Below are 16,710 nucleotides of genomic sequence, written 5' to 3' on the forward strand. Positions count from 1 at the left end.
CGATGTGACTCTCAATACCATTATGCTTTCAACTGTCCAACTCGTTATGATAGAGTGTTTGAAGCGGAACATGACACGGAAGAGTCAGAAGAGGAAAAAGATAGTGATCAGAAAGAAGGCATTGTCCTATTGACAAGCAGTTTTACGCCGGTAATGAGGGTGTTGGTTGCAGAATCCTTCAACTGTGCTGTATTGGACAGTGGCTGCACATCTACTGTGTGTGGAATTGACTGGTTAAAATGTTACCTGGACTCCTTGAATGCTGAAAGTCGTAACAAGGTTAAGGAATTTGAAAGTTCCACAAGTTTCAGGTTTGGGGATGATAATACTCTGAAGTCGCTGGATATGGAACAGGATAAGGCAACAGTTTTTTGAAAGACGGTGGACTTACAATTTACACAGTTGGGACACTATTGTATTCCATTACTGACAAATAATATTTCAAGTAGAATAGTTAAGGATATGTTAATGGCAGTTGAAAATGGGACTTTAGCTGATAAAAAGCTTGTGGTATTAAAACTGCATAGGCAATTTGCACATCCGTCTCCTCGGAGGCTGAAATATCTATTAAAGGATGCAGGGGTAAGGGATGGCGACTATACTAAACTGATAGAACAGGTTAATGACCGCTGTGAAGTTTGTAGGAAGTACAGAAGGAACACACCACTTATGATGAATTAGAACAGGCCATTTTTCCGAACGGGCAACTGCCAAAAGTTGGTACAAAAGTGACATACTTGCCTGAAGGGTCTAGTCAATGGAAGGATGAAACTGTTATTAGTAGAGCAGGGAAGGCCACTGGAAAGTATAAACATTGGTTGAATGTATAGCATTCAGGGGAAGGAGTCAAGACAATGGATTGGGAAAAAGAAGTTCAAGAATGGAGGGCACAGAAACGCAGTGCCAGTTCAGATAGTACATCGGATAGTGAACAGGTCCGCAGGAAAAGGTCGAGAACTACTGAAAGTACATCCCACAGCAGAAGGGAAAGATCAAGCAGTAGCAGTACTGAACGAGTTACCAGGCGGGAGAGGGGACATAGTTTATCAAGATCTCGGAACACGAGTAAGACTACGAATACTGATAGGAGTAGAAGCCCACATGCATGTGAGATTTTGGTGGCTTCAAATAAATTAGATGAAAAAGCTAAACAGCAAGAATTGCATAGTTGGAGTGAATTTGGGGTATACACAGAAGTACCGGATAGGGGGACAAAGAGCTCTGTCCCACAGATGGATTTGCACGGAAAAGGTTATTCCGGATGGAACTTATAAGGCAAAGGCCAGGCTTGTGGCAAGGGGATTAGAAGAAAACTTAGAAGATCAGGATTTAAGGGTAGATTCACCTACAGCAGGAAAGGTTATTTTAAAGATCTTCTTGGCTCTATTAGCCACAAAGGCATGGGAATGCAAATCTATAGATATAAAAGCTGCCTTTTTGCAGGGGCATCAGCTCCACAGAGACATTTTTCTCTGTCCTCCTAAAGAAGCAGCTAACACAGAAAGGGTACTCTGGAAGTTGAACAAATGTGTATATGGATTAAATGATGCATCTAGAGTCTGGTATTTTTCGGTAAGGTCAGTTTTGTTAAAGTTAGGCTGTTGCCAGTTGAAAGCAGATCCTGCAATGTTTTACTGGCACTATAAAGGAAATCTTTCTGGCATTTTTATGATGCATGTCGATGATTTTTTGTGGGGTGGAACTAGTGATTTTGAAGCTATTGTTATCTCTGGTTTGAGGAAAGAATTCAGGGTTGGAAGTCAGGCTTCTGGTGCATTAAATATATTGGACTGGAAATTGGACAGACTAACTTTACGTCAGCAATCTTATTTGGAAAGCATCAGCCCAATAGCAATTAGTCGTGGCCGAGTTTCACAAAAAGACGCAATGGTTTCAAAGATAGAAAAAGAGCAACTGCGAAGTTTAATTGGGCAACTGAACTGGTTAGGTAGACAGACTAGACCGGATGTGAGTTTTGATGTCTTAGAGTTGAATACAAAAATGAATGATCCCAAAGTGGAAGACATAATAACAGCAAATAAAGCGTTGGCCAAACTAAAAATGCAGGAGTGTGTTTTCAAGTTCCCGGTTTTAGGTGACCGTCGGCACTTGAAACTCAGTTTATAGTGATGCGTCCTATGCAAATTTATCGAATGGGGTTTCAAGTGCAGGAGGTTTTATAACTTTCCTTTTGGGGAACAATGGTAAATGTTGCCCGCTTGTGTGGGAAACAAAGAAAATAAGGAGAGTGGTGAAAAGCACTTTGGCTGCTGAGACGTTAAGCCTTGTAGAGGCGGTGGATATGGCCTTTTATATAGGTAAGATATTGACATAAATGTTGATATTAGGGGATTTGGGTAATATACCTATTGACTGTCACATTGACAATAAATCCCTGTGGGAAAATGTGCACTCTACAAAAAGTGTCAATGAAAATAGGTTACGGATAGACATTGCAAGTTTGAAGCAGATGTTGGACAGAGGGGAAATAACAAAAATTAAATGGGTCGACAGGAGCTATGAACTGTCAGACTGTTTTACGAAAAGAGGGGCGAGTTCACAGAAACTTTGTTAATGAAATGAAAATCGCTTATTGTCGTCACAAGTAGGCTTCAAATGAAGTTACTGTGAAAAGCCCCTCGTCGCCTCGGGGAGGCTGTTACGGGAATTGAACCGTGCTGCTGGCCTGCCTTGGTAGGGCGCTGTGACTGGGTTTTTTTCTTTCTCGTCCAAACAAAAAAAAAGGGGGGGCAAATCAAGTGTGTGCTTTTGAGTTTCTTGAAATTTTGCTTTCACCTAATTTTTTTTTTCCTCCACGGAAGGGGAGACTGTTAAGTAATGGGTTAAGAGACATTGCAATTAGTTGTCTCATTTATGTTAAGTATCCATTAATTGACACTGATATGTAAAGGGGCTTCAGGTGGCCTCTGTCAGGTGATGTCTAGTTAGAGTTTTGTGCAAAGGCTGTTGGAATGAAATAAATGTGTGTTTGTGAAAAAGGAACAGAACTTTAGACTCTTCATATCACAGCAAATAAAACGTCTAACGATAGACAGTTTAAGTTAGTGGGCAAAATCTTAGCAGATGTAATTATGATGTCGGAAAATGTAAAGTTATGCTCTTTGATTGGAAGAATACAGGAGCTGAATATTAAATGGAGAAAGACTGCAGAAAGCTACAGCAAGTGGGATTTGGGGGGTCCTTATCCATAAATCACCAAAAGGTAGTATGTAAATTCAGCAAGGCAGAGGGAAGGCAAATGAAATGTGTGCCTTTATTTCAAAGGGAATGGAGGATAAAAAGAGGGAGGTCTTGCTAAACCTTTATGAATACGGTGAACGGTTTTGGTCCCCTTATCTAAGGAAAGATATACTGACATTGGAGGCAGTCCCTAATTTCATCCACACAGGGAGCGCAAATCTCAAACCTGTAAGGGCTGAGGCTCCTGCTGTGCTCCCTTTTGGATTCCCAATTTGCGTTAGATTTTAAGAAGGTAAAAGATTAAGATTTATTCTCTTAAACTCACACATTTACCTCAACTCCAGAGTCTCTCACTGCAACTATCACTCCATGCAATCTGAATTTACTTGAGGCCTCTATTTACACTCTCAGCCTTCCTGTTTCAGGAATGAGTCTTAGCCACTTAGTTACTGCTCTAATCAACATCCCTGGCATACCCCTCTAGGAGAACTTGTTTCTTTTTACTTTCCTTCGGCCTGAAAAATTTAAATGTCTTCCTTTCAATTACCAGCAATTTGAGTTAGATTATAAGGCAAAAGGTTAACCTCCCAAATTTAGCTCAACTCCAGAGTCTCACTCACTGCTGCTAGCATTCGCTTGTAACCTACTGTGTATTGCTAACACACTGCAAGTTTATTTTAGATTTGTGTTACTTAGGGGAGGCAGTGGCATTGTTACTGGACGAGTAATCCAGAGACCCAGCGTAATGCTCTGGGTACCAGGGTTCAAATCCCACTAAGGCAGGTGGTGACATTTGAATTCAATAAAAATATGGAATTTAAAGTCTAATGATGACCACGAAACCATTGGTATAAAAACTTAGTCTGGTTCACTCAGATCCTTTAGGGAAGGAAATCTCCTTACCTGGTCTGCCTACATGTGACTTCAGATCCACAGCAATGTGGTTGACTCAGGAATGAGCCACAAGTGCCGCCCACATCCCATGAACGAATTAAAAAAAAAAGGTTAATTTCATTTGGGGAGGTACAACATCCAGGAGAGAATCCCATTATCACGCCATCACGCAACGACGCATTTTTGTCCGATTTTAATCCTGCGTATTTCATAAAATTGGGGAAAATTCATTAAGGTACCATCTTCTCTTCAAGAATAAATGCTCAGAAATTAATGACTGAGGATTTAAAAAGAAACCTTGATACCCTCGCACTCATTCTTTTCTGTCCGCCGATTGTCTAAATCATGTGATCACCTCAACGTTCAGCAGCCACGCAAAGTGGGCGGGGTGAATAAACGCCAGCCAACTGAACAGTCTCCGCTGCATGATGGGACTTGTAGTTCTCTTGTCCTGCGTGGTTCAAATTGAGTAGTGCGCCAAAGCCATCAATTGAAGTGGAAAAACTATGTTTCCCAATTGGCTGTGCGCGCGCCGCGCATGTGAATGGACTGCCTTGAGCTCGAGCTTCTCCCTGAGTACCAGTCAGTGAGCGAAAGGCAGTGTGTCCGCCATTTACAGTTGGGAGGAAGAGCGTGTATGTCTTGTAGCTGATATGCCCGCTTAATTGCCCCACTTCGCCCCCCCCCCCCATCTCTTGCGCGGGAGGCTCGGGCTCGTATTCATGGTGGTTGTTCGGAGAGGAAAAGAGTAGGTGATATTTATTTCGTGTTGAAAAATCGGTTCCAGTGTAAGAGAGGAAGAGAAGAAGCCGGGATGTTACGTATGTGGACAGCTCTGCAGTGAGAGCCTCTCCCCGAGCAGCTCGACCGTACCCTGGGGTTTTCTATTGTTGCTGCTTCCAGGCCTACTCCATCTGGCAGCCCGGACTTTTGTTGCTTATTTGAATTTTGCTGACTTTTTAAAAAAAACTATAGGCATCGCATCCATTTTGAAAGGCTGGAAGAGCAGAATCTTATGGCGATTGACAGAACAGTTGTGGCGCTGTACACTATCTGTGTTTAAAAAACGACTCCATATAGTCCCATAACTGGAATTGTTCTGCTGCGGAGGGAACGGACGCGAGTAACATCGATGTGAAACGGATTGATTGCCTTTTTCTGGACGTTTTAAAATATATATTTTGGAGTTTATTCGAGAATAAGGAACTATTTTGGCTCTGTTTTCTTCGTTGGATTTTTTTTTCATTTTAAATTTCTTTATCTCTCTTTTGAGAAATGAAGACTGGATGAAAATTGTTCGGAGACTTTAATTAAGGATGGATGGATCACATCATTTGGCCCACGATTATGTCTCTGCATCGCAACTAATTCAGTTAGACAATATTGTGTGTTTCTTTATTTTTTATAAAGGAACGCTTCTGTTCCAGGGACCCGACCCTTTGCACAAATATAGTATGGATTTATTTTGACTCTAGAGAAAATCGGTTTGCATTTGTTTCTATTCGTACTTGGTACTTTTTTTTCCAATTATTCGCTTGGCTTTCTGTCTTGCTTTGGGATCTTGTTTGAAGAGCAACCACTGAATTTTTTTGTTTTTGAAGCCTTTTGGGAATCGACTTTTTGTGACAATGTCGGAAAGCGCAGACAACGTTGGGTCTCTACTGCACCCCCCTAAAAATGGTACCAATTCCAGTTCGGATACGACAATAGGGGAACGTTTTGGAGTAAGTTTGAGAAAAAAGGAGGAGTTCAAGGCTCTCAGGAGACGGAGACATACTATGGACAAGGACAGCAAAGCAGAGCACCAACGTTTTATCAGGAGGAGTGTAATCTGCGATTCCAACGTTACTGCGTTGGACCACCTGCCCAGTAAGACCTGCATTATAGTTTCTCCACCCGAATCGGATAATGCAGCTACGTTAATTAGCAGTATCACCAATAATAATGAAGCGCAGCTTAAAGTACAAGCAGCGACTGTTGACTCTGTCATAGCTGCAGTTCCTGTATTTGCCGGCGAGAAATGCACTGATGGCAGCACGAAAGAGGGAAGCACAGTCGCTGGAATTGGCGATGAACCAACAAGGGCAACCGTCCGTTCACCCGATGTTGATGTTTGCAAAGACCGAAAAAAACAAAAAACTGTTCCAATCAAAGAGGAAGCCGAATTGAAAGTCGGCGAAGATGACAGTGCAGAGAGCCGAGAAGCGGAGGAGGCAAGAAATCTTGAGAGGAAGGCGCAGGAGGCTAATGAAGAAATAGAGACTAAGGCTGTGGCAACTTCCCCCGATGGGAGGTTTTTGAAGTTTGACATAGAAATTGGGAGAGGATCTTTCAAAACTGTCTATAAAGGTCTAGACACAGAAACGACAGTGGAAGTAGCTTGGTGTGAATTGCAGGTAAAGTTTCATGTTGGGATTAGGAAGATTGGCTGTTTATTTAAATCTATCCTTGTATTGGTGCTGTTCCTGTCGAATAAATTATAATGGTACCATTGGGTAATTCAACATTTAGGGCTAACCTGAGCTGGAATCTGACACTTCTCACATGATAGCATAGTTTTAAAAGTATTATCTCGTTTTGCAGTTTGTCTTTACTTTTAAAGAGGGGTTGGTTACGAAGGTGCTTGCACAAATTACATTGCATTAAAAACTCTCACTTAGTTTTACTAATGGTCTTCTGATATTTGCCAATGACCAGTGGCAGATTTGACCATGATTGATGCATAACGTTGGATGCCTGCTCAATAATTCTAACAGGGATGGCTAGATCATAATCTGGATTGGGAACCTCTTGTGTTTTTGCCCTGGATGTGTGATGTTGAGGCCATTTTATTTTTATCGCCACCATTGTTGGAATCAGTTAATGGGATAAACTGGAGGCCAAGAATTTTGCTATTTATGTGGCCAAAGTAGCTGAGTCCAAAATGAATGCTGTTCTGCAGTATTTCTTATTGTGTGGTTAATTTCTGCAGCACAATTAATGAAGCAGTCCATGTCAAGGGTTGTGCTGTGTTCTTTTGTATATTTACATATTTTTGGGTTAGAAATGTACATGTTAAGAAGTGGCAAAAGTGACAATGAGGTAGTTGTTTATGTCATAAACGCAATAAGGTAATTGGTTTTAGTGATGTTGGTTGAGGGAAAAATATTTGTCAGGAAACTGCGCAGAACTCTCTGCTCTTCAAATAGTTCCCTGGGATAAAGCCACTTTGGGGCAGACAGGGTCTCAATTTAACATTGTTCAAAAGATAATATCTCTGAACAGTGAGGCACTCTATTCATACAAGACTGAGGTGTCATCCTGGATTATGATGTCAAGTCTCTGGAGTGGTACTTTAACCCATAGACTTCTGATACACATTTTATCAAAAATGCCCGAAGAGCCTGACCAGACTGGGTACTCGGAGGTTCAATCAAATTCCATGGCAGGATTTTGAGCAGTTTTTCATCCATTGCACACTTACCTGCTGACCAAATTACTGGTGGCTTGGGGGTAGCACCTTGGCAGAGAGGTTGGGAGGAAGGAGGGGTTCATATTATTTTTGTACTAGGTTAATTGCGTATTTTGCTCTTTGACTAACATTTAAAACCAATCTAGTTGTAGTTTGCAAGATTCTGTATAATTAAATTGATCTTGTCCTTCTATGTGAAATCTATGTTTCAGTCTGGGTGAAAAATCAGTTGTGCAGAATATTGGATGGCAATTTAGAGATATCAGAAATATCAAAATGGATACAAAGCTTGAATGTCAGGCCAATGTATATGTTATAAAAAATGTTCAATAGTTTAGGAGTACAGTAAATTTTTAATGTTTGGTTATCCAGTTAGCCAGAGTTTCACTTGCAAGGGCTTTACTTCCCACTCCTGCACCATTATCTCTGGTGTCCCCCAAGGATCCATCCTTGACCTCTTCCACTTTCTCATGTATATGCTACCCCTTGGTGACATCCTCAAATAGGGCTGCTCATCTGACATCTCGGATCAGATGAGCAGACATTTCCTGAAATTACCTTTTGGGAAGACTGAAACCACTGTTTTCAGTCCCTGTTCCACACTTCATTCATTAGCTACTGACTGCATCCCTTCCCTGGCAAATGTCTGAAAGTAAACTAGACTATTGCGATCTTGGTGTCATACTTGACCCTAAAATGAGCTTCTGACCATGTTCACACCATCACTTAAGACTGCTAATTTCCACATCCATGACATTGCCTGACTTTGCCCCACCTCAGCTGATCTACTGTTGAAACCATCAGTGGGCGCTGGCAGATCCCATTGCGAGCTGCAGCGACCACATCAGCAGTAAGTGTTGGCTGCTCGAAGAGCTCCGGCTCAGAGCTGATGAGCTGGAGTCTGAGCTTCAAACACTGAGGCACATCCGGGAGGGGGAGACTTACCTGGACACTGTTTCAGGAGGCAGTCACACCTGTCAGAGTAAGTACTTTAAATCCTGCCAGTGGCCAGGGACAGCAGGGTGTGACTGCAAGTCAGGCAGGTAAAGGGAACCAGCAGTCAGGAACTCAGGAGCCTCAGCCCTTGACCCTGTCCAACAGGTATGAGGCACTTGCTCCCTGTGTGGATGGCGAGCAGGGCTGCAGGAAGGATGAGTCAGCTGACCAAGGCACCATGGTTCAGCAGGCCATTCAAGGGGAGGGAGTAAATAGACAAGTTGTAGTTGTAGGGGATTCTATTATCGGGGGGATAGATAGTATCCTTTGTGAGCAGGATAAAGAGTCCTGCATGGTATGTTGCCTGCCCGGTGCTAGGGTGCGGTACATCTCTGACCGGCTTGAAAGGATACTGGAGAGGGAGGGGGAGGATCCAGTTGTTGTGGTTCATGTCGGTACCAACAACATAGGCAAGTCTAGGAAAGAGGACCTGTTTAGAGATTATAAAGAGCTAGGATTCAAATTAAACAACAGGTCCTCAAGGGTCATAATCTCCGGATTACTGCCTGAGCCATGTGCAAATTGGCATAGGGAGGCAAGAATAAGGGAAGTTAACACGTGGCTGAAAGAGTGGTGTGGGAAAGAGGGGTTCCTTTTCATGGGACACCGGCATCAGTTTTGGGACAGGGGGGACCTATACCGTTGGGATGGTCTCCACCTGAACTGAGCTGGGACCAGTGTTCTGGCGAAAAGAGTACATCGGGTGGTCAGTAGGACTTTAAACTAAAGATTTGGGGGGGGGGGGGGGGGGGGGGGGGGGGGGGGAGGAAAAGTCAGGGAACCAAAAGGTGAAGTAATCAGTGGGAAGCGTAGCTGCTTAGGAATACAAAAAAGCACGAAAAGACAAAACTCAGGGGAGGTTACGATAGTCCCCATCCCACAAAATATGACAGTGTATGGAAAGGCTCCGTAAACCAAGGTCCACCACACTAAGAAAACAAAAAGGGACGGTCAATAGAGAATTAAAGGAGCTATATTTAAATGCGCGCAGTGTACGGAACAAGGTAGATGAGCTTGTGGCCCAGATTGTGACTGGCAGGTATGATGTGGTAGGCATCACAGAGACATGGTTGCAGGGGGTTCAGGACTGGCATTTAAACATCCAGGGATTCACAACCTATCGAAAAGACAGAGGTGGGCAGAGGGGGCGGGGTTGCCTTGTTAATTAGGAATGAAATTAAATCAATAGCACTAAACGACATAGGGTCAGATGATGTGGCGTCTGTGTGGGTAGAGTTGAGGAACCACAAAGGCAAAAAAACCATAATGGGAGTTATGTACAGGCCTCCTAACAGTGGTCAGGACCGGGGGCACAAAATGCACCACGAAATAGAAAGTGCATGTCAGAAAGGCAAGGTCACCGTGATCATGGGGGACTTTATATGCAGGTGGACTGGGTAAATAATGCTGCCAGTGGACCCAAGGAAAGGGAATTCATTGAATGTTTACAGGAGGGCTTTTTGGAACAGCTTGTGATGGAGCCCACGAGGGAACAGGCAATTCTGGACTTAGTGTTATGTAATGAGCCAGACTTGATTAAAGATCTTAAAGTAAGGGAGCACTTAGGAGGCAGTGATCATAATATGGTAGAATTCAATCTCCAATTTGAAAGAAAGAAGGTAGAATCAGATGTAAAGGTGTTACAGTTAAATAAAGGTAACTACAGGGGCATGAGGGAGGAACTGATGAATCGACTGGGAGCAGAGCCTAGTGGGAAAGACAGTAGAACAGCAATGGCAGGAGTTTCTGGGAGTAATTGAGGACACAGTACAGAGGTTCATCCCAAAGAAAAGAAAGGTTATCAAAGGGGGGATCAGGCAGCCATGGCTGACAAAGGAAGTTAGGGAATGCATCAAAGCAAAAGAGAAAGCCTATAATGTGGCAAAGAGTAGTGGGAAGTCAGAAGATTGGGAAGGCTACAAAAACCAACCGATGATAACAAAGAGAGAAATAAGGAAAGAGAGGATCAAATATGAAGGTAGGCTAGCCAGTAACATTAGGAATGATAGTAAAAGTTTCTTTAAATACATTAAAAACAAACGGGAGGCAAAAGTTGACATTGGGCCGCTCCAAAATGACGCTGGTAATCTAGTGATGGGAGACAAGGAAATAGCTGAGGAACTAAATAAGTACTTTGCGTCAGTCTTCACAGTAGAAGACATGAGTAATATCCCAACAATTCAGGAGAGTCAGGGGGCAGAGTTGAATATGGTAGCCATCACAAAGGAGAAAGTGCTAGAGAAACTAAGAGGTCTAAAAATTGATAAATCTCCGGGCCCAGATGGGCTACATCCTAGAGTTCTAAAGGAGATAGCTGAAGACATAGTGGAGGCATTAGTTATGATCTTTCAAAAGTCACTGGAGTCAGGGAAAGTCCCAGAGGATTGGAAAATCGCTGTTGTAAACCCCCTGTTCAAGAAGGGAACAAGGAAAAAGATGGAAAATTATAGGCCAATTAGCCTAACCTCGGTTGTTGGCAAGATTCTAGAATCCATTGTTAAGGATGAGATTTCTAAATTCTTGGAAGTGCAGGGTCAGATTAGGACAAGTCAGCATGGATTTAGTAAGGGGAAGTCGTGCCTGACAAACCTGTTAGAGTTCTTTGAAGAGATAACAAATCGGTTAGACCAAGGAGAGCCAATGGATGTTATCTATCTTGACTTCCAAAAGACCTTTGATAAGGTGCCTCACGGGAGACTGCTGAGTAAAATAAGGGCCCATGGTATTCGAGGCAAGGTACTAACATGGATTGACGATTGGCTGTCAGGCAGAAGGCAGAGAGTTGGGATAAAAGGTTCTTTTTCGGAATGGCAGCCGGTGACGAGTGGTGTCCTGCAGGGTTCAGTGTTGGGGCCACAGCTGTTCTCTTTATATATTAACGATCTAGATGATGGGACTGGGGGCATTCTGGCTAAGTTTGCCGATGATACAAAGATAGGTGGAGGGGCAGGTAGTATGGAGGAGGTGGGGAGGCTGCAGAAAGAATTAGACAATTTAGGAGAGTGGTCCAAGAAATGGCTGATGAAATTCAACGTGGGCAAGTGCGAGGTCTTGCACTTTGGAAAAAAGAATAGAGGCATGGACTATTTTCTAAACGGTGACAAAATTCATAATGCTGAAGTGCAAAGGGACTTGGGAGTCCTAGTCCAGGATTCTCTAAAGGTAAACTTGCAGGTTGAGTCCGTAATTAAGAAAGCAAATGCAATGTTGTCATTCACCTCAAGAGGCTTGGAATATAAAAGCAGGGATGTACTTCTGAAGCTTTATAAAGCATTAGTTAGGCCCCATTTAGAATACTGTGAGCAATCTTGGGCCCCACACCTCAGGAAGGACATACTGGCACTGGAGCGGGTCCAGCGGAGATTCACACGGATGATCCCAGGAATGGTAGGCCTAACATACGATGAACGTCTGAGGATCCTGGGATTATATTCATTGGAGTTTAGGAAGTTGAGGGGAGATCTAATAGAAACTTTTAAGATAATGAATGGCTTAGATAGGGTGGACGTAGGGAAGTTGTTTCCATTAGCAGGGGAGACTAGGACCCGGGGGCACAGCCTTAGAATAAAAGGGAGTCACTTTAGAACAGAGATGAGGAGAAATTTCTTCAACCAGAGAGTGGTGGGTCTGTGGAATTCATTGCCACAGAGGGCGGTGGAGGCCGGGACGTTGAGTGTCTTTAAGACAGAAGTTGATAAATTCTTGATTTCTCGAGGAATTAAGGGCTATGGAGAGAGAGCAGGTAAATGGAGTTGAAAGCAGCCATGATTGAATGGTGGAGTGGACTCGATGGGCTGAATGGCATTACTTCCGCTCCTATGTCTTATGGTCTTATCCATGTTGTTACTTCGGGACTACACTATTCCAACACACTCGGCACTTTTCCCAAGCACTCCCATGAACAAAACTCTGCCCAGTCCTGGCTTGCATCATATCCTGTTCACCTATTGTACCTGTGCTTGCTGTCCACACTGATTGCTGGTGGAGCAGCATTTTGAGTTTAAAATTCTTATTACATTCTCCCATGACCTTTTGCCTTGCTATCTCTCTAATCTCTTTGAGTCTCTCAGTTCAGGATATTTTCACTCGTCTGACGTTTTGAGCATCCCTGATTTTAATTGCTCTACCATTGGTGGCACTGCCTTCGCCTGCCTCTGCTCTAAGCTCTTAAAATCGTTCCCTGAACCCCTAACTCTCTTACGTCAATTTCTCTTTTAAAACCTACCTCTTTGACCAAGCTTTTGGCCACCTGACCCAAGATCATTTTAGTTGGCTTGGTATCTAATTAACATTTCTGTGAAGTGCCTTGGGCTGTTTTGCAATGTTAAAGGTATATAAATAATGTTTAAATTTTGAAGCAAAATGTCAATTTCCAAAATCTTCAAGGAATAGTTATGATGTAAACACTCGCTGATTTTCCATGCTGATTCTTGTAATGATTCAGAGGATACTGAAAATGTGTGAGACGTTGAACGAAGTGGATAGTGGACAGCCAGTTAATCAGGGTAAGAAGATGATGGTCAAGCGCTTTTTGATTCCAGTTTTTCAGGAAGCAAATTATGAACCTAAAACTATTAACTGCTGTGGACACACTTAAAATATGAACCCAATGGTGTTTCTGATAGTAAGTCACTGATGGATTGTTTTATATAAAGCTCGGAACATTATGGCATGTGATGCACAATGCATTATGTTGCTTGATCCTTTGAAGGGCACAATTCATCATAGCTGAGTTCACAAAGTTTAATTGTGAGTCAGCTACTTGCGCAAAAAACCCCAAAATTGTTGATAAGACAAGGGCAGCACGGTGGCGCAGTGGTACCACTGCAGTCTCAAGGCGCTGAGATCCCAGGTTCGATCCTGGCTCTGGGGCACTGTCCGTGTGGAGTTTGCACATTCTCCCTGTGTTTGCGTGGGTTTCGCTCCCACAACGCAAAGATGTGCAGGGCAGGTGGATTGAACACGCTAAATTGCCCCTTAATTGGAAAAAATTAATTGGGTACTCTAAATTTAAAAAAAAAAGTTGTTGATAAGACAATTGAATGTATAAACTTTTGTGGTATATTGCAAAAACACGAAGTGTCATGCAGAAATTTGACTAGGATGTAGAAGTGTGACAGGAAACCCAGAATATGTAAAATGCCAGCACGGAAATTATAGTTTTTTTTTTTTGAGACTTTTGACACCCTGCTCTTTAACATTTCCTTCATAATGTAATTATTTTCTGCCAGTAGTCAGCCTTTCATGGAGGATAATAAATGGGAGTGTAACACTGTGTAAGTTGTATTGTGCAGTAACTATAGTTTTGAAGTCTGTTTATTCCAGTCTGGCTTTCAATTGTGTAAATATATATTAAATGTATCTTTTAAAAGACAGTGTTAGGTGGGTTTAAGCTGCCAACCATTAGTTTAGACTTTCAAAGGTAACTGAAATATTGACTGCCACCTATCAACCAAGGTGACCCTCTGACAGGCTTTAAGAAGTCTGTATCTCCTGTTCCATGTTTGCATATAGCAGTAAAGTTATTTTTTTTTTTCTCCCTCACCACTTTTTACTCTCTGCCCTTCTTCCACATTGTTTCTTCGGTTGAAAAGATGTGCTATGTTACTTGGGTGTTTAGAGGTGTACATGAGTGTCTTACAGTCTTTATGTTTGTATTCCTTTGAGGAAATAACAGACTACCCCATGTCCAGACATTTTGAATCTGTTCATTGTACAGGAATTGTAAGCCTACCTCTTGCTGCTGTATCATTGTGGATTTTAATTTTTGTATTATCAGTTTTTAATTATCTTGTATATCTTATGAAAATAATATTGGAAAGACATGCTAATTATTGCTTGGTGAGGTAATTTTTTTTTTTTTTTTAATAAATGTTTTATTGAAAATTTTTTCCCAAACAACAATTTTTCCCCTCTTACAAAGCAAACGCAACAATAACAATACAGAAATTTTAAACAATACACAAGTAACAAAACCCCTTTATCTTTGACCTAAACTAACCCCCCCCCCCCCCCCCCCCTCCCCCTGGGTTGCTGCTGCTGGTCATCTGTCTTCCCTCTAACGTTCCCCTAGGTAGTCGAGAAATGGCTGCCACCGCCTGGTGAACCCTTGAGCCGATCCTCTCAGGGCAAACTTTATCTGCTCCAGTTTAATGAACCCCGCCATATCATTTACCCAGGCCTCCAGTCCGGGGGGTTTCGCCTCCTTCCACATGAGTAGGATCCTGCGCCGGGCTACTAGGGACGCAAAGGCCACAACGTCGGCCTCTTTCGCCTCCTGCACTCCCGGCTCTTCCGCAACTCCAAATAGAGCTAACCCCCAGCCTGGTTTGACCCGGGCCTTCACCACCCGCGAAATCACTCCCGTCACTCCCTTCCAATACCCTTCCAGTGCCGGGCATGCCCAAAACATATGTGCGTGGTTTGCCGGGCTCCCGCCACACCTCCCACATTTGTCCTCCACTCCAAAGAACCTGCTCAATCTTGCTCCCGTTATGTGTGCTCTATGTAGCACCGAGGTAATTTATTTTTGTGCCAGTGACAAATGGGAGCGATATGCATGCCAGCAGATGACATCTAGACTGCTCAGATTAACTGAGGAATTGCAAATTAATTTTACCACGCAGATTACAGCACATTTTACAAAGAACGAAGGTGCAACTCCTATAATTGGAATGGTGATATGAGAACTTTGTTGACCTATTACTGTGTATTTTGTCAGTAATGTATGTGTATTGGAAAAGCAAGGTATTGCTGTAATGCGATAGATGAATTAGTGTGCCACTGAAGTTTATGGCTCACTGTTTCGTGGTTTCTCAAGCACATGTTTACAATTACAATCAGCTTAAAAGCTGTTGGAAGATTTGGAAGAATGTCACAAATCATTTATATTTAAATATTTGGGGAGACGGTGGCACAGTGGTATTGTCACCGGACTAATAATCCAGACAGCCAGGGTAATGCTCTTAATACTCAGGGGACTTGGGTTCGAATCCCACCACGGCACATTGTGGTGAAATTTGGATTTAGTAAAAATCTGTAATTAAAAGTCAAATGATGACTCCTAACCATTATCAATTGTCATAAAAACCATCTGGGTTGCTAATGTCATTTGGAGAAGGAAATCTGCTGTCCTTGCCTGGTCTGGCCTACATGTGACTCCAGATCAGCAATGTGCTTGATTCTTAAAGTGCTACTCTGTTCATAGGCAATTAAGGACGGGCAACAAATGCTGGCCTTGCCCGTGACGCCCAAAAAATTGAAGATAGGCTTTGTTCATGTAACCGTTTTTGTGATCTTTGGAGAAGTTTAAGTTGTAAAATAATATCCCAGAACTCCGTGTGCTTAATAAAGGTGCAATATGAAATTGAGATAATATTATCTAAGGCAGGAGAAATTGGAAGAAATCTTAGTGAAAGTAATCACTGATGTGAGCAGTCTGGGTTTGTTTGTTTACACACAATATGTTTTTGAGGTATTTTGGGGACTGGTTTAGTTCAGTTGGCTACACAGCTGGTTCATAATGCAGAATGAGGCCAGCAGCGTAGGTTCAAATTCTGTACTGCCCCCCCCCCCTCCCCCGGCGACTTTACCTATGTTTATTTTGAGGCAGAGCGGTTCAGTTAGCTGTTTGTGTTCTAAAAATAAATTGCACTCCAACAGAATTTTAAAGACTTAAAACACTTTCCCTGCAAAACTAATTCAACCATGCATATGGCCTAGTTTATGGAAGTTTTAATGAAACTTGAAAATGAAATTCCTCTCCCTGAAAGCTGCAGTAATCTTTTGCTTCTCTGAATGGAAACTTTGGAAATATTTAGCAGTTCTCAATTCCATGCTTTGGAATTCACACACTTGTGTTGGGAAATATTTCTGTTGCATTGTCACAACAGCTGCATTTCTTAAAGAAAGTTTTTAAATAATCTTGCCGTTCTCCCTCGTGAGGAGAACATTTAGGCTTGCATTTCCTGAAAATGTGATAACCCTACCTTTTTCCCCTGTTCTGCTTTGTTTGTGAATGGATGAGGAACAATTGTAGGCGAACAGTCCTTCGAAACGTGGAGCAGAAATGATCTAAGTTTCCATTTAATTATATTGCATAGATCCCTTGAGTATAATTTAGAATATGCCAGGCTTTGGTCAATAACACTTGTCGCATTTTGGGATTG

General features: G+C 42.5%; 1 protein-coding gene across 11 annotated transcripts in view; it reads left to right on the forward strand.

The window, feature by feature from the left end:
• Positions 1-4,700: 4,700 nt before the first annotated feature.
• wnk1b (WNK lysine deficient protein kinase 1b) overlaps positions 4,701-16,710 on the forward strand; it is a 254,162-nt gene continuing 242,152 nt past the window's right edge. For 4 of the 11 annotated variants that reach the window (XM_072484583.1, XM_072484586.1, XM_072484585.1 and 1 more), the window contains exon 1: positions 4,718-6,491. In XM_072484583.1, the coding sequence (XP_072340684.1) occupies positions 5,724-6,491 (768 nt within the window). In that variant the 5' untranslated portion in view covers positions 4,718-5,723. Of the gene's footprint in view, positions 6,492-16,710 lie in introns of all 11 variants that reach the window. The other 7 variants (XM_072484577.1, XM_072484578.1, XM_072484579.1 and 4 more) reach the window with 4 other exon arrangements.

The sequence above is a fragment of the Scyliorhinus torazame genome, chromosome 19 (assembly GCF_047496885.1).
Source record: "Scyliorhinus torazame isolate Kashiwa2021f chromosome 19, sScyTor2.1, whole genome shotgun sequence".
Taxonomy (NCBI): Eukaryota; Metazoa; Chordata; class Chondrichthyes; order Carcharhiniformes; family Scyliorhinidae; genus Scyliorhinus; species Scyliorhinus torazame.